Raw genomic sequence first — 18,519 nt, forward strand, 5'->3', positions numbered from 1 at the left:
TATCTGAGTACGAAGGGGAAACATACAGTAGCCGTGGAGATTTTCTCCATCTTGTCTTCCAGTGCTGGTTTATTGGGTTGCATCTTTGCCCCCAAATGTTATATTATTCTTCTGAGGCCTGAGTTGAACAGCAAGGGCCACCTGTTAATAAGGAACAAGTAGGTTTATAAGAATTTGCAATGCCTATATTTGTATATTACTGCAGCAGAACTGAAAGGAAACATATAATGGCAACATTCTGATTCCCAACCCTTTTTTCCCATTCCACATCAAAATCAAACATGGTTTTAATGTATTTTATAGTGTTCATCATGTTGGGAGAGAGATAATTTATACAAGGATAGGAAGAGATGCAATTCATGCAGATAATGTAAAAGTTCTTAATTTTCTGATAGTAAATTATCTATATATCTAATAGTGAAGTCAGCAAACCTTTGGAAACTTAAATTCAGTTACTACAACTGTAAACAGGCAAGGCAAATCTTTCTACAAACCTGAAAAGGGTCCCAGGTTTGCAGAAAAATCTGAAATCTTAAAAAAAACAAAAAACAGCATACACACAAAAACACATTGGGGAATTTAAATAAGCTGAAAACGATAAAAGGAGTGCCTGTAGCATTAAGCAATGGATTCTCTCATGACCGTTGCTAGATAACCACAGATTCCAGGCTTGGTTCTACCTGTAAAAGGGAGGAGCAGGGGGCAGGGCCCTTTCCAGGCTTATTTTGGCCTTTGAGGGAGGCCTTGCTGGGGCCAGGCATGACTAGGGTTGCCAACTCCTGGTTGGGAAATTCCTAGAGATTTTGTGGTACAGTCTGAAAAGGGCAGGGTTTGGGAAGAGATGAGGTCTCAGCTGAATATATTGCCTTACCGTGCATTCCTGAGCCACTCCGGTGGCCAGAACAAAAGGCCTCTGTAGGCCGGCGAAGGGCTGCGCTGGTGCAAGGGCCCACAGTGCCAGGCTGGGATGCTGGCAAAGGCCGCCATGGCATCCCAGGTGGCATTCCCGGAACATCACAGCACTGGTCTGGGGGCGGAACCACCATTAGGCTTCCTCCTAAGGCGTTATGGCTTGGAAATGCCCCTTTTTTGTTGAGACACGCCACTTTTAGGTGGCGTATCTCCTGTGCAACCCTATGTGGGTTGCATGGATTTTTGGCGCTGGGCGGAGGTAGGGCCAAAACCTCCTTAGGAGGCAGCACCGCTGCATTGCCTCCTAAGCCCGGAGCAAGCATTCCCTTCAGGAATGCATGGTTGGAATCCACCGTACAAAAGCAGTCATCTTTTCCAGGGGGACAGATCTCTGTGTCTCACCTGAAGGTTGGCAATCCTAGTTCAGGAAGCATCCTCTGGTTGACTTGATATCACCTGACAATGAATGATGTCTGTATTATTTAAACCAACCTATTATGTGGCTTTCAAATGTTATTATATGTAGATGTGTCGATGACTCTATGTATTAATCTTGACTGGTCTATGACTAAAAAAAGTTAAGGTTATCCTTGAACTGGAGACAAATTATAAAGTTCCAAGCTTTATTTTCTGACGAGTTACACCTGACAGAGACAACCCTAGTTTCCAATACAGAAAGCAGGGGTGGGGAGGAGTTTTCGAGAGATTACATGGCTCAGGAAGTTCCAGTTCCCTTCATCTTTGGCACTGCAACTGGCATTACTGTTCTAAAGCTGGTGGCCAATATTGAGACTTCTCACTTTATTTTCTGATGAGATATGCTAGCCACAGAAGTACGTAGTTTCACTTGCAAACAGTGTGTATATTGGGGAGGGCTTCTGCAGATCACTTTGGCCATGATGCTCTGATTCCTTTCCTTTTTGATCTTTCATCTCCTACAATCATCCTGAAGCCAGAGGTTAATGTTGAAGCTCCTAGCTTTGTTTTCAGATAAGTTATGTTTGCCAAAGATAACCTTAGCTTCCATTGCAAATAGTTGATATGGGGCGTATCTGGAGATAAGCTGTGTCAGGTAGGGCTGCCAATTCGGTTCGGTCCGAACAGAAAATCAACCGAATTCTCCTCGATTTGGCGCTTTTCTGTTTGGACGGATCTGAATTCAAAACTGGCGGGCAACGGGGGGGCCGAGTTCGGGAGTTCGCGAATAAATCTGGCAAATTCGGCCATCAGTAAGCAGGCGCGGGGTGCCCTTTAAACTGATCTGCACCTCCCGGCCGGGAGGCACAGATCAGTTTAAAGGGCAGCCCGCCCCCTTTCAGGGGAGCCTGCTGAAGAGGCGCGGGGTGCCCTTTAAACTGATCTGCGCCTCCCGGCCGGGAGGCGCAGATCAGTTTAAAGGGCAGCCCGCCCCCTTTCAGGGGAGCCGGCTGAAGAGGCGCGGGGTGCCCTTTAAACTGATCTGCGCCTCCCGGCCGGGAGACACAGATCAGTTTAAAGGGCAGCCCTCCCCCCTTCAGGGGAGCCCGCTAAAGAGGCGCGGGGTGCCCTTTAAACTGATCTGTGCCTCCCGGCTGGGAGGCACAGATCAGTTTAAAGGGCACCCCACCCCCTTTCAGGGGAGCCAGCTGAAGAGGCGCGGGGTGCCCTTTAAACTGATCTGTGCCTCCCAGCCAGGAGGCGCACATCAGTTTAAAGGGCAGCCCGCCCCCTTTCAGGGGAGCCGGCTGAAGAGGCGCGGGGTGCCCTTTAACTGATTTGCGCCTCCTGGCCGGGAGGCACTGATTAGTTTAAAGGGCAGCCCGCCCCCCTTCAGGGGAGCCCGCTGAAAGGTGCGGGCTGCCCTTTAAACTGACATGCGCCTCCCAGCTGGGAGGCTCAGATCAGTTTAAAGGGCCCCCGTGCGCCTTCAGGGAATCCCTCTGAAGGCGCGCGGGGGCCAAATTTTCCCCCGAACTCCGGATCCCCCCGAATTTCCGGGGATCCGAAGCGGGGGAGTTCGGACTTCGGCACGGCCCGAATAAAAACAAGCCGAATTTTGCCGAATCCGAACTGTACCGATTTTTTTTTTTGACAGCCCTAGTGCCAGGAAGAACCTATTTCCCTTCATACTGGCCACTGCATCTAGCACCATCATTCTGAAGCTAGTTGCCATTTTGAATATAATTGAAACTAGGGACCGGTATCTGGATAAATGTGGAGTTTGTATCACAGGTTCAACTGTAGATGCATTTAATGTGATGATGTCACTTCCGGTAAGCACCGGAAGTGACCTCAATGTGTTGCCTGGGTCTCAGTTTGCTGCTTGTATGCCCACCCCTTGCTGGCTGGCTGAATTATGCCAGGGAGGAATCCCAGAGTGGGTGATCACTGCCCTTGTGGGAGTCTTGCAACCCTAGCCCTAGCTCAGGCTGCTTTCTTCAAAGACTCAGAATCTTTCTTTTATTCAGACTTACTGCTTGCCACCTTCTTTCTAACTGCCAGCTTTTCCCAACATTCGCTCAGCTCCCACTGGCTATCTCTTGGAAGGCAGAACTGGACCTGTCCATTCATCCCCAGAACAGGATTCCCACTGACCAGCCTCCCCCACATACATTTAAGGAACACTTAAAGCAGGCGAGAAAAGAGGGATGTGCAAACCGTGAAACAAAAGGAAATAAACCCTTCTGAAGTCAGTGGGATTAACTTCTGCTTAACTTTTCTCCTTCACCAGAGGGAGAGGGACCCTTACAAATCCATGCATATGGGGGGAAAGAGGGGAGGGACGAAATACTGCTTAAAGGAGAAGAGTTGGAGAACTCTGAAGTCCTCAGAACTTCAGGAGAAAAACATGTTGGTCTATATTTCTGCCAGGGATTTTTTTTCCATCTGATGTGCCATCCTTCAAGGTAATAATTGAGAATCCTGCAATTATCTCAAACTGGTTATCCTTGCTCAGGACCTCATGGATTTTCAGTGTCCATTACTATAACCAACAATTATGGTTTAAAAGGATAAACAGGTCCATTCAATAATGCTGTGAAGGATAGGCAAGGATTCTATAGGGTAGTTTTTGGTATTACAGGTTGGGTTTGTAATCTGTCCATCAAAGGAGTCAAGTTTAATTAAAAGGAGGGCATTGTAATTAAACTGTTGATAGATAATAATGAGTAAGATAAAACTGGCAATTGTTCTATGATTTTATTTCAAGATAGCAATGCTATTTTCCATGCTGATGTTTTTATCATTGCTACTGCTTCCAGTTGAATACAAGGCACATACACTGATGTGTGGCATGAGTGAACCCTTCCAAATTCCACATGTGTATTACCAAACAGGTGACTTCATCATTGGTGGGATGGTTTCACAGCTCTTCCCTTATTTTGACTCCTTTTCCTTTACAGAAAACCCAAAGAACCAGCTAATTGATTCAAATGTGTAAGTGGTTTTTTTTTTAAAAAAAATCTATAACACAATAGGACAAGGAAACTCTTTAACTGAAGCACAACTTTGTTTTTTTAACAGAACCATCTGCTCAGTTTCTAAACTTATTCCAGGAGGCATATATATTCCTGTTTGTGAGGGCAAAGCCAGATTTATATTTCTTTTTAGGGTAGTCACTATAGTTAAAGGGGAAAAAGAGAGAGAAATAAACCTAAAACACAGAACAGAGAGTTTTATAGGAAATACCATGTTTGTAATCAGATAAACCTGGCTAAATTTTCTGTAATTAATAAAGGCTTCACTCTTTGTCTGATTGACTGTAAGAGCTGTTGGTTGACGTGAACTCCTCCCAATTATCAGCTCAGTTATGGAGATTTTATACAATCTGTATGAATATTTGAACCATACAAGAAAGCCTGTCAGTATAATAAGCCTTGGGGAAGACAAGGCTAAGGGTCAAGTAGCAGTGAGTTGGATGTATCTACCTTTTCAGTTGCTGAGAAAAGGAAAGCACTCTGTTCGGATAGTGGGACCTACATGGACAAGAGTCATTTGTAACTGGCCCATAACAGAAGTAGTTTTGGAGGACCTTGAGTGAAAGAGCTGGCTGGATCCAACCCAGTGTAAAATAATTAGTCTGCAAATCATAAATGTTCACCTCACTTCTTCCGGCTACCCTTCAACAGAACTTTCTCCTTGCCAGACTATTTCTGCTGGTTAGAAATCCATAAGTTTAAACGAGCTTTCTTATCGGAGAGATGTAATGCCTAAAATGCAGCTGAGGGCAATACAATAAAATTATCGCAGAAGAACAAAAATTCCCACTTTGTCCAGATCAAGTAGAGTTTCTAGCCCACATTGTTTAAGCATGTCCACAAAATGAACATGAAATAAATATATGAAATAAATATATCACACACAGCTAACGACACTTTCTGAGAAGCGGATACTATGATATCTGCTGTCAAGTAGATTGATCAATTGAATGAGATGTGGCGACTTTTCTCTTTATAGTGTTGAGGAAAAATTAAATTTTATTTCCTCCTTTTTTAAAGTGTGAAATTCTCCACGGAAACGGATCTCTGCAGTTTGGAGATGTATTTTTTTAAAAATCTGTGAACTTCTGCAATACCTAACAGTGGTTTCCGTATTTTATATTTATAGTTATATGTAATCTTTAAGTCAAAAAATATGTGTAACCACGGTTATGTACTGAGTACAGATGTTCTCACAATAGCAATAGAGTTGCAAGGAGTTTATGCTGTGCAGGATATTTGTCTTATGCAACATGCAAACCTTCTTTTAGTGCTATTACCAAGAACTACCAGCATGTCCTAGCCTTGGTCTTTGCTGTGAGGGAGATCAATGACAACCCCAAGATTTTGCCAAACATCAGCCTGGGTTTCCATATCTGTGACAGTTACTTCAATGCAAGGATGACTTATCAGAGCACCCTGAACCTCCTTTTCAGTTCCAAAAACATCATCCCTAACTACCGTTGTGAGACACAGAAGAATATGATATCTGTCATTGGTGGACTTGATTCTGAAACGTCCCTGTACATGGCCAACATCTTCAGTGCCTACAAGATTCCACAGGTAGGAATACGTGTGTTTGGTGTGTGATCATTTCACAATTTTGGCACTCCTTCCATCTTACTGCTACAACTACATTCTAAGAACAAAAAAAGAAATAGATGAAAAATAGGTACAGGACTGGCCAAAGGAACAATCCTAAGCAGATCTTCTAAGAAGTGAGCTTACTCCTACAAAAGTGTCCTTGGGATTGATCCATGCTTTCTGTGTTCTACAAGGAAATCTATATTAAATGTAGATTTAACAGTTCTTTCATATTATATAGAAACTCCTCTGGGTTGGCCCCAAATGACAGCAATGCATCCTGTTTAGTGAACTTTCTGGACTGATTTGTTTCTGATGTAAATCTACAGAGTTCATTTCTCACATGGATTTTTGGCTATGATAAGAATCTAGTGTCATACAAAACTGTAGAGAAATAACCAATTTAACTTCCTTTTCCTCCAAGAAAAGATCTCCTTCCTACACAAATATTGGTTGACTATCAACTAAATTGATGAGTCGTAACGAAAAGGTCAGGAGCAAGCTATTAACAATATTTCATCCAAAATCACCAATGATACTGGCCTGACACCAATAAAGAAAAAATGAGTGTGGGAAAATGTCGGGAAACATCATGTAGTATTTGAAAATTGGTTGATAACAATACATTAATTTCAGTTACATTGATCCCCTTCAATCTGCTGACATGAATACCGTAATTATGAAACTGTTAAGCATTTCCCTCATTTATTTCATATATTGGTTTCTTTATGATTGTACATATAACAGGCCATTTAAATTGTTACAATATTTACTGATTATTTGGAATTAAGAAATGGGAAAAGGAAGAGACGTAACATTGCTGACCACTTTGAATTGTCCATATGTTCTTCATTAGGTCACCTACTGCTTCTTTTCTCCAGAACTGAGGGAGAAAACCCAACTACGTTCCATTTACCAGATGGTCCCTAGTGAAACAAATCAATGCACTGGTGTGGTGCGGCTTCTTCTGCATTTCCAATGGACATGGGTTGGAATCATTGCAGTCAATGATGCTCAAGGAGACACGTTTGTGCAGATATTGTTGGCACTCCTATCTGAGAATGGCATTTGCCCTGCTTTCATTGGCAGGCTTCCACCTTTCACTTCCACTGAAGACATGATAGATGATTTCCTCTTGACAAAATCCAAAGATAATCTCTCATTTTTAACCCATATCAAAATCAAAGTATTTGTTATAAGTGGGGATACTCTCACCATGCTTACCTTGAAATGGTTTCTAATTGTCGCACAAAGGGGCGTTATGACTGAGGCGATCATGGGTAAGGTATGGATTATGACAGCCCAATGGGATTTCTCATTCAACACATTTGAGAGGGATTTGAACATAGAAGTCTTCCATGGTTCTTTATCCTTTACAGTTAAGTCCAAAGAGGTGTTTGAGTTTCAAAATTTCCTTCATACTGTAACTTCTCCTTGGCCCAAAGAAGATGGCTTCATCAGTGGCTTCTGGGAACAGGCTTTTTTGTGTTTACTGTCAGATTCCAAAATGGATAAAGATAAAACAGACAGATGCACTGGGGAGGAAAAGCTGGAGAGCCTCCCTGGTCCTTTTTTTGAAATGAGCATGACTGCCCAAAGCTACTGCGTCTATAATAGTGTCCATGCAATAGCACAAGCTTACATACCTTGTGTGTAGCCAGACTAAAATACAAGACAATGTCAAGGAATGGAGACCTCCTGCAAACTTCAAGTCAGCAATCTTGGCAGGTAATTTGTTAGATCTAGTGAAACTCTATAATCAATGGTACTAAGTAGGGGTGTTCCAACAAAAAAAAGCCCTCCCCCACAATTTGGGTATATTAGACTAGAAAATTTTCAAGGTTTTTGAAAAAAGCCAAATCTCCATACCAGTATGGGTTTCTCAGCTTTTTCGGTAATTCCGAAAATCTTTGGCTCCATTATACCGTAAGGGAAATATTTGCAGGGTTGTGGAAGGGGTTGATTTTTAGGGTATCAACACCAAATTTGCTTCGTATCTGCTGGTGACTCTCCTTAGAAGAACTGCCAGGTTTGATGAAGTTTGGATCGGGAGTCCAATTTTATCGGCCATTTTCCCTCCATTTTGGGGCCAAAAAAATTGGACCCCCACTCAATCTTTACCAAACTAAACAGTTCTCATAAGGAGACTAGAAGATAGGAAGCAAATTTGGTGCCTCTACCTTAAAAAACAGCCCCCCGAGCACTGCAAAAATTCCCCATAATCTTCAATAGAGGCATCTGAGGAATCCTGATAAGCCACAAAAGCAGAATATTTTGGCTTTTCCAGCTTCTGTTTAAGGGAACCATTTTGTCAGCCAGAAAAAAAGCCAAAAAAAAAAAAAAGCCAAACAAGTCTTTTCTGGCTTTCCCCCTCCCCAATTTGTAAAGCAGAGTACTCGCCCCTAATACTGAGTATGGGAAAAGAAGATGTTCGAAGGGTACACCATTTCCTAATCAGAACAGGATTTGATCCACACTTTTCTTCTTTTAGTGTTCCTAGGAACAGCTGCCTTTCCTTTCTCTCATTTTTAACTGTTAACACACGAAAAATAAACATTATTACTTGCTATGACACAATGCTTTCTCAATTGTCCCTACCCTTCCTTCTTGTGCCCCCCAACACATACCTGGGACTGTCAACCAAAGCATGTGTGGTGCTGCTTTTCTGGTCCACCCTCAAAGCCCATGTCTTAGTCCATAAAAGTGTAACTGGAATAAATGCACGTCTGTTGCACTTTTACTCGGATGGTTCACATGGCAAAGTGTTTCTGAATCTTGCACTTTTGCAAGAGCATTTTCCAATATAATTATGTGGAATGTCTTCTGGTCACCTTTTTGTTAACGTAGCATCAGTTTTTTCCTATGGGTCTTCACCCCTCTTTTCCAATTTTTATTTTTTAAAAACACACCCTTTTTGACCCATGCAGCAGCCACAAAACCTCTTTGGAGGCACCACACCACCGCCATGGGCACGCCATACCCGACTGCCACTGCAGTTATTGAAACCTATAAATAATCAATTAAATTACTTTCAAGTCAAATAATTAATTATTTTTGAAACAGTTGAAAACTCCAGTTATTTGTCTGGCATCCCATTCCTGACCTCCAAGGACGAAATTCCTCAGGAAACTAAAAAAGGGATGCACCACTACTGGGACCCCCCATGCTGGTGCCCAAGCTACTTATGCAAGGGGGAGTGGCCCCAATGCTGGCGGGGAAGCCCGGATGCCTCTCTTCCATTTCTGTCACAGCAATGCCACCCAGGGATGCTGCGGCATGCTGAGGGGCAGAGGTGCCAATAGGCAGCTTCCTGCCCCTTTCGACGCAGCATGCCTGCAAGGAGAATGGCGCTCCTGCACCTGCTATTTTTGCTATTCTCAATGGGGCGGAAAGCCCCATTTAAAAAATAAAAAGACTTTTAAAGGCTTTTTAAAGCTGGTTCTTGTAGGTTATCCGGGCCGTGTGACGGTGCTCTTGGTATTTTCTTTCCTGATGTTTCGCCAGCAGCTGTGGCAGGCATCTTCAGAGGAGTAACACTGAAGGACAGTGTCTCTTTTTAAAGCATTTCGGTGGCCGGGAAATGGCTTAGGAGGCACTGCAGTGGTGCCTCAGCCATGCCATCCCCAGCCACTGAAAGCTGAAATAAGAAGGTGGCTAATAAATAGTAAAAAAAAATGTGATGAGCTATCAATAAAGCTTTTCATTTTTGAGGTCTATTATGCCATGACTTCACCCTCACGCAAAAAAAGAGTTCCCCAAGTGAACAAAACCCAATACCTGAAAAATTGTTTTGTGAAAAATAGGGAAACTACCCATTTGTTCTACTTTGCTATCTTCTAAGCTCTGTCTATGTCTCTATCCCTCTAGCTTCACCCTTTCCTAAGGAGTGTCTCATTTAACAACACTGCTGGGGACCCCATTCACTTCAATGAGAGAGGTGAACTAGAAACTGGATTTGACATTATCAACTGGGTGACTTTCCCAAATCAAAGCTTTCTAAGGCTGAAAGTAGGAAGGATGGATCAACAGGCTTCACAGGACACAGAGCTCACCATTAAGGAGGAGTTAATCACATGGCAAAGGAAGTTTAATCAGGTGGGATCAGGCTGCAGGTAGTGGTAAAAATGCTTTTAAACAAACAAAATGTCTTACAACAATGCAGAACTTTTCTCTGTCCTCTCCATTTAGTGAACTGTAAATAGCACAGTTACTGTTGGGTATCAGGTGGCTGATCATTTCAATGAAGATCCCAGGGACTGCACCTCTATTCCACAGACTCTTATCTGCCTCAACCCACTGTAGGCACTACCCCAAATCTGGATTTTCCCAATTTATTGGCAGCCCTAGCTGCACTCATCAAGCTCAAGAATATTCTAGCAGACTCATGGAAATTAACAGGCCATTCCTGAGGGTGGGGGCCAAATGGGCTTAGGAAATGGTGTGACCCCTTACGCCAGCATCCATCCTACTTGCACCACGCAAACTGGCACGGATGCCAACGTGGGGGTGCTTACGCTGCCCCCATGGACTGCGGCATCAGGGTGGTCATGGAACCCCAGTGCGACCTCCCGCTGGCATCCTTCCCACTGGTAAGTGCCAGCACCAGCATCCTGGGAAGTGTTCCCGGGGTGTTCTGGGTGGTAGATCCGCCTTTATGCAGTCTCTCAACTCCTTTTGGGCTGGGAACGCCCCCTACAACTACAGCATTGCTGCACCCTTTTGTCGCTTTTTTCTATGGAGCCTTTCCCCCCTTTTATTAAATTTTATTTTTAAAAGCCCCCTTTCCCCTCTGAAGCAGCCATGAAATCTCTTTGGAGGCACTGCAGCAGCACCATGGCAACTGTACCCAGCGGTACCCAGCCTTTGCAGCTTTGAGGAAGGGGCTGAAAGCCCTACTCTCCCACTCCCATGACATCATTTCCCTGCAACCAATCAGGTACATAAATATGTTACATTGTCTTTATTTGGATAGGTCCAACCTTTGTCTGTGTGCAATGACAACTGCCATCCAGGTTTCAGCAGAAAAAAGAAGGAGGGGAAGCCATTTTGTTGTTATGATTGCGCTCCATGTCCTGAAGGGAAGATTTCAGACAAGAAAAGTAGGAGAAATATTGTCATTATTACAAAACATTTTAAGAGCGTGTGAACATCTTTGGATGATCTTGTTTCTATGTAGAACTTTAAAATATCTAACAAATAATAGGAAACTATAATTGGAAGAAAAGCCCAAATTGGTTCTTGTAGGTTATCCGGGCTGTGCAACCGTGGTCTTGGTATTTTCTTTCCTGACGTTTCGCCAGCAGCTGTGGCAGGCATCTTCGGAGGAGTAACACTGAAGGACAGTGTCTCTCTCTGCGTTTTGTTGTCCCAATGTAAACTTGTCCACAGCTGCAAGGTATACGATATACTCCTGCAGAGGCACTGTCCTTCAGTGTTACTCCTCTGAAGATGCCTGCTACAGCTGCTGGCGAAACGTCAGGAAAGAAAATACCAAGACCACGGTTACACAGCCCGGATAACCTACAAGAACCAATGAACTCTGACCGTGAAAGCCTTCGACAATATTTTAAAAGCCCATATATCTGGCTGTCACTTGTGACATTCATGCCTCTGAAAAGTTGTAAGTGAAATATCATTTTCTGTGCACCAGAGAGCTCAAAATTTAACAAATGTTGTGAACTAAACACTGGGTTTGATTCAGCCAGGCTTTTGCTCATCTTTTACCTATGTTCTCTCATTATTATAGCCACATAGCTTGTGTCCGTGCTGCCACATAGCTTGTGTTCATGCAGGTTCCATGATATCCTGGCATTGTCTTTTTGTGTGGTGAAAGGAGACCTCTTTTTACAGTTTGACCAGCAAAAAAGCCAGATGCAACCAGCCTCCTCTCTTGGAGGCATTCAAGGCCACACTGTGTCTCCCAGTGTACTTTAAAATATATATAATTTTGAAGCATTTGTTACAATGCACTCTAAATAGACAAATCAGGCACAAGTCATATAAATCAGTCATAAGTAAATTATATGTTTTAATAAAATTGTATTTAATTTTCATCTATGTGGTGGTAGAAAGTGCTGTTCAAGTCACAGCTGACTTATGAGAACTCCATAGAGTTTTCAAGGCAAGAGACATTGGGTTTGCCATTGCCTGCCTCTGCATGAGCTGAGAGAGTTCTGAGAGAACTGTGACTGGCCCAAGGTCACCCAGCAGGCTTCATGTGGAGGAGTGGAGTATCGAACCCGGTTCTCCAGATTAGAGTCTGCCACTCTTAACTACTACAGCATGCTGGCTCTCTGCCCATCTGTGTAGTCAACATTAATACTAATGGCTGCCAATTGGTTTGAATCAGTAGATTCTCTACACATGTGCAGGTTTGCAAAAATGTAATAGTAACATGTTCAGATGCTGATGAGGAAGAAATTGAAAGTTTTTATGCCAGTGTTCAGGAAGAAATTGATCACACACCTAAACAAGATATGCTGATAATCATAGGTGATTGGAACGCAAAAGTAGGAAACAAAGCAGAATCAAATGTTGTTGGCAGATTTGGGCTAGGAGCACGGAATGAAGCAGGAGAACGCCTCGTAGAATTCTGTGAAGACAACAATCTGTTCATTGCAAACACATGTTTCAGGCAACCAAATAGACGATTGTATACATGGACATCACCAGACGGCCAGTATAGAAATCAAATAGATTATATAATTGGAAGCAGAAGATGGAGAAGCTCTATTCTCTCGGCCAAAACAAGACCAGGAGCCGACTGCGGTACAGATCATGAATTGCTAATATCAAAAATAAAGATAAAGCTTAAGAAAAACACCAAAACATTCATAGCACCAAAATACAATCTAAGCAATATTCCGGAAGAGTTTAAAGACCATGTAAGGAACAGATTTGCATTACTAAGTTCAAGTGAATGTAAACCTGAAGAACTATGGGTGGAAACTAGAGATATTATCAAGGAAGAATGTGCAAAGACTATTCCTGTAGCCAAAAGAAAAGAAAAACCTCGATGGATGTCTGAGGAGACTCTTAAAATTGCCAGAGATAGACGAGAAGCAAAAGTAGAAGGTGACAGAAATAGAATCAAAAGTCTAAGTGCAACGTTCCAGCGACTAGCACGTAGAGACAAAGAGACCTATTATAATAACCAGTGTCAAGAAATAGAAGAGAACAACAAAAAAGGAAGAACAAGAGATCTGTTCCACAAGATCCAAGAAATCAAAGGGAAATTTAAAGCACGGTTAGGCATGCTGAAAGCTCAGCATGGAAATACATTAACTGAACAGGACAAAATAAAGAAAAGGTGGGAACAATACACTGAAGAACTATACAGAAGAGATGAAAGGATAAAAGATTCTTTCCAAGAAGAATCTTTTGAAGAAGAACCTACAGTTTTAGAAAGTGAAGTGAAAGCTGCATTGAGAGCAATCAGGAGAAACAAATCACCAGGAGCAGATGGGATATCAATAGCGCTATTTCAAGCCACAGAAACGGAGTCCATCAAAATCTTGACAAGAATATGCCAACAGATATGGAAAACAAAACAATGGCCCACAGACTGGAAACAATCCATTTACATTCCAATTCCCAAGAAAGGAGACATCAAAGATTGCAACAACTATCGGACCATTGCATTAATTTCTCATGCAAGTAAAGTGATGCTCAAAATCTTACAGCAAAGGCTGTTACCATATATGGAACGAGAAATGCCTGATGTTCAAGCTGGTTTCAGAAAAGGAAGAGGCACTAGAGATCATATTGCAAATATACGCTGGTTACTGGAGCGTACGAGAGAATTTCAGAAGAAAATCAGCTTGTGTTTCATAGATTACAGCAAAGTTTTTGACTGTGTGGATCATGAAAAGCTATGGCTGGTTTTAAAGGAAATGGGTGTGCCACTACATCTGATCGTTTTGATGCGCAACCTGTACTCTGGACAAGAGGCCTCAGTTAGAACAGAATATGGAGAAACGGAATGGTTTCCAATTGGCAAAGGTGTCAGACAAGGATGTATTTTATCTCCCTATCTCTTCAATCTATATGCAGAACATATAATTAGGAAAGCTGGATTAGATTTAGATGAAGGTGGAGTGAAAATTGGAGGGAGGAACATTAATAATTTGAGATATGCTGATGACACTACATTATTGGCAGAAAATAGTGAAGATTTGAAACAACTATTGCTGAAAGTTAAAAGAGAAAGTGCCAAAGCAGGACTACAGCTGAACATCAAGAAAACAAAAGTAATGACTACAGGAGAATTACACAACTTTAAGGTTGACAATGAGGAAATTGAAATTGTTCAAGACTTTCTATTCCTTGGCTCCACCATCAACCAAAAGGGAGACTGCAGCCAAGAAATTAGAAGGAGATTGAGACTGGGAAGGGCAGCCATGAAGGAGCTAGAAAATATTTTGAAGTGTAAGGATGTGACTCTGGCCACCAAGACTAGATTAATTCATGCCATCATATTCCCTATTACTATGTATGGGTGTGAAAGCTGGACAGTGAAGAAAGCTGATAGGAAGAAAATAGATTCCTTTGAAATGTGGTGTTGGAGAAGAGTGTTACGGATTCCGTGGACTGCCAAAAAAACAAATCAGTGGGTTATAGATCAAATCAAGCCTGAACTGACCCTAGAAGCTAAAATGACTAAACTGAGGCTGTCGTATTTTGGTCACGTCATGAGACAACAAGAGTCACTGGAAAAGACCGTCATGATAGGAAAAGTTGAGGGCAGCAGGAAAAGAGGAAGACCCAACAAGAGATGGATTGACTCAATAAAGGAAGCCACAGCCTTCAATTTGCAAGATCTGAGCAAGGCTGTCAAAGATAGGACATTTTGGAGGACTTTCATTCATAGGGTCGCCATAAGTCGGAAGCGACTTGACGGCACTTAACACACAACATGTTCAACACATATTCATGGCTATTTGCACAAACATACTGGGTGATTAACTTAGGATACATAATTTATTTGCGGCCCTTAGCCAGATAAAACAAGATAAATCAGGAAGCATGGACTAAAATACTCTTACAAGCAAACAATTACAGTCCGAGTCTTATAACACTTAAAAGAAACATTTTAAGAGCATATGAATATCTTTGGATGGCCTCTTTTCTACCCTTTGAAGAACTTTACTTATGGTTAATCAACAAACACAGTAAGTTTGGCAGTGGAACACATGCATGGCAAAATTCACAGCATTCATAGGTAAATTTGCCCACAGCTATTTGAAAGCAAATCTCAGAATGCTTGTGGTAAGCTCTCATGACAATAATCTGTGGTGATATAAATTCACTGCACCAGCATAATGTATCCATCTAGTTGAAAGATTTGAGGAGCAATTCCATATGCAGCAGGTGAAAATTCTTTCCAAAAACGAGGCTCTAAATAAATCAAATGTCTGGTGGGTTGGTGATTTGGGGACCCTGGCCGTCCATTGAGAATCTTAAACTAGTGCAAGAGACTCCAAAGGAAATCAGTGAAGCTTCTCAGCAAGGAAAATCACTCATTCTGCAGAAAAGACCCAAGGATCCATCACAAAAGCAACCATCAAATGTCAAATCTTCACAACTGTCATCACAACAGAAACAAAGAATCCTTCCATTCATGATTTTCAAGTACCTCCCATCACTGTTTTATCCTTTTACAGCTCATTCCTGGGGATGGGGCAGATCTGTGGCAGCCAGGAGTGGCGTGGCTCTACCGCACCGCCTCCACAGAAGGTTCTCGGCCACCTAAAATAAAATAAAAATGAATTCTGCTACCAAAAAAAAGAGAAAATGCCTCCACAGAGCAAAGCAAGGCTGTGCCACCCCCCAAAAAGGTGGCATAGCCATGGGGCAGCTCGAGGGGGCATTCCCAGGTCCAAAGGGGTTAGGAAGCTGCCTAAAGGGGACACCCCCATGTAACCCAGGAATTCGGGCAACAGGTTTTCTGAGCCTCACGCTGCTGAGTCCAATGAGCAGAATCCCAAGAGCGAAAACAAGATACAGTTTTATTTGTGCTCAAATAAGGCATCTGCAGTCGCTCGATAGACGAGGCAACATTCAGTTGTCACTTCACAGTATTTATACAAGAGGTATTTGCCAACAACTTTCCATACAAGGAAAGCATTATACAGTAGAGTGATAGTTGATTATTCAAGAACTACATCACGTATATATCCACTGCTCATGTGTAGCATGTTCAGCATCCCATAATAACCTTAAGCATGTTTAGTTAAAATACTAAACCACGTCTAGTGAGTGTGATTTTTACTACTGAAATGAGACCTTTGGGTCACCTTTCCCTGGGATGTTGACAAAATTGATTTATGTGTTTATTATGTTGTTGTACTATGTCATTTGCCTGTCCGGAGATCTACTACCCTTATTACCTAAGTGTGATATCCCCAGAACCCTTCAGGTATGACTTTCTTATTTCAGTTTGTCCGGTTCTTATGTCGTAAAAGCAGTAAATTGGGTCCTTGTCTGTTACTATAGGATGTTTCTTGCTTATCTCTACCTCCAGTGTTTGTGATAACAAAACATAGTTATTTCTTCATTTAGACCTTTTATGCAATTAAGCTAGCTCTATGGGAGTCTTCGCTTATATGAGACTCCTACTAAACTATGAATTTTATATCTCTAATAATATAGATATTCGTGTATATAAGTACCCGTCATTTAGGTTGTGTTTGCATACTATACCTAAGCCTGGAAGGAATTATCCTCAGCACCTATTTCTCCATCTACAATGTTTCTAACTTCTATCCTGTTCTATTCTCTGTTCAATCTATCACTCTTAGTCTTTGGGGGAATGCACTTCTGGTGACCACATCACCCCACACTAGTGTGGGCTCCCACTTCATTTCACTGTCAGCATAGCTGACAGAACCCCACACAGTGGTGTAGCTTCCTGGTGCCAGCGTGATTGCCCCCACACCAGCATAGGTGCCTTTTTATTTCATGATAAGGTGGCACCTACACCGGCACGGGGTCATGCCAGCTCCCAAAGAGCTTCATCACACACACACACCTTCAGCATTGCAGCTTTAATAGTGTCTTGATTAAAGGTTTCTTTGTTTAGAATATGCATCAATATATATCATTAAAACTTTATTTCAGTCCACGACCAGCACTAAAACAGGTAGAAGGAATTAAAAAAATTGATAAGATCAGTATGCATCAATATATATAAATGATATTTCAAAATATGAAGCCATTAATATCACTGGATGATTAATAATGCATGTGAACAGAAAAATGATACTGTTGAGAAACCAATTGGGATCTTTTTGTTGTGCAGACATGGATGATTGTTCCAAATGCCCGGACGATGAATATCCAAACAAAGACAAAGATCAATGCCTGCCAAAGGTTCTCAACTTCCTGTCCTATGATGAGCCTTTGGGGATCACTTTAACTTTCTTGGTGGTGTCAATGTCTGTCACCACAATTTTAGTACTTGGAATCTTCATTAAACACCGGAACACCCCCATCGTCAAAGCCAACAACCTGAGTCTCACCTACTGTCTACTTATCTCCCTCCTGCTCTGCTTCCTCTGCTCATTACTATTCATAGGCCGGCCTCAGATGCTTACCTGCCTTTTCCGTCAAGTAATCTTTGGCATCATTTTCTCGGTGGCTGTTTCTTCCTTGCTGGCAAAAACCATCACTGTGGTTCTGGCTTTCATGGCCACTAAGCCAGGAAGCAAGACAAAGAAATGGGTGGGGAAGAGACTGGCATACTCCATTGTTCTTTCCTGTAGCATTATTCAAGCAGGACTTTGTAGTCTATGGCTTTACACAGCTCCCTCATTCCCAAATGTGGACACCCATTCAATGTTTAAAGAAACAGTAATAGAATGTAAGGAAGGATCAGTCATTATGTTTTACTGTGTGCTGGGGTATCTGTGTTTGTTGGCTAGTGTGACCTTTACTGTGGCTTTCTTTGCTCGCAAATTGCCCAGCACGTTTAATGAAGCCAAGTTCATCACTTTCAGCATGTTGGTGTTTTTCAGTGTTTGGCTGTCCTTTGTGCCAACGTATCTGAGCACAGAGGGGAAATATGTGGTGGCTGTGGAGATCTTCTCCATCTTGTCTTCTGGTGCTGGTTTACTGGGCTGTGTCTTTTCCCCAAAATGTTATATCATTATTCTGAGGCCTGAGTTGAATAGCAAGGAACACGTACTAGTAAGAAATTAGTAGCAATCAAGTGGAGAAATGCTAAGCAGGTCTCTTTGAAAGTAAATCCCGTTTTATCCAAAGGCATTTACTCAAAGGAATGTGTTGTTGGAATGTCAGCCTAAGTCTTTAGAATGTCCAAAATTCTATAATTCTAAAATTTCGGCAATATTAATATAGATCTAGAAGCAGATATTTTTAAAGATATTTAAATTCTAGTGACTGTCCTGACTTTTCATAAATTAAAGTCTATTATTAATCTATTGATTGATTACATCTGCTTGCTCTGCCCACCTACCCCAAAGCTCCCTAGGCTCACCATACAGAATGGTAGTTAGAATACTGAATGGATAGTTTTGCCTCCCGTAGATAGGGCTTCAGCAATACAGGA

The 18,519-nt window shown here is 42.2% G+C and overlaps 1 protein-coding gene across 1 annotated transcript; it reads left to right on the plus strand.

Moving 5' to 3' along the window:
- Window positions 1-5,768: 5,768 nt before the first annotated feature.
- LOC130490636 (vomeronasal type-2 receptor 26-like) lies at window positions 5,769-18,149 on the plus strand. The gene is made up of 5 exons (XM_056864450.1): window positions 5,769-5,930; window positions 6,808-7,236; window positions 9,819-10,046; window positions 10,924-11,050; window positions 17,251-18,149. The coding sequence occupies exons 1-5, from the start codon at window positions 5,769-5,771 to the stop codon at window positions 18,147-18,149; spliced, it is 1,845 nt and encodes a 614-aa protein (XP_056720428.1).
- Window positions 18,150-18,519: the final 370 nt, after the last annotated feature.

Source organism: Euleptes europaea, chromosome 18 (genome assembly GCF_029931775.1).
Source record: "Euleptes europaea isolate rEulEur1 chromosome 18, rEulEur1.hap1, whole genome shotgun sequence".
In the NCBI taxonomy this organism is placed as follows: Eukaryota; Metazoa; Chordata; class Lepidosauria; order Squamata; family Sphaerodactylidae; genus Euleptes; species Euleptes europaea.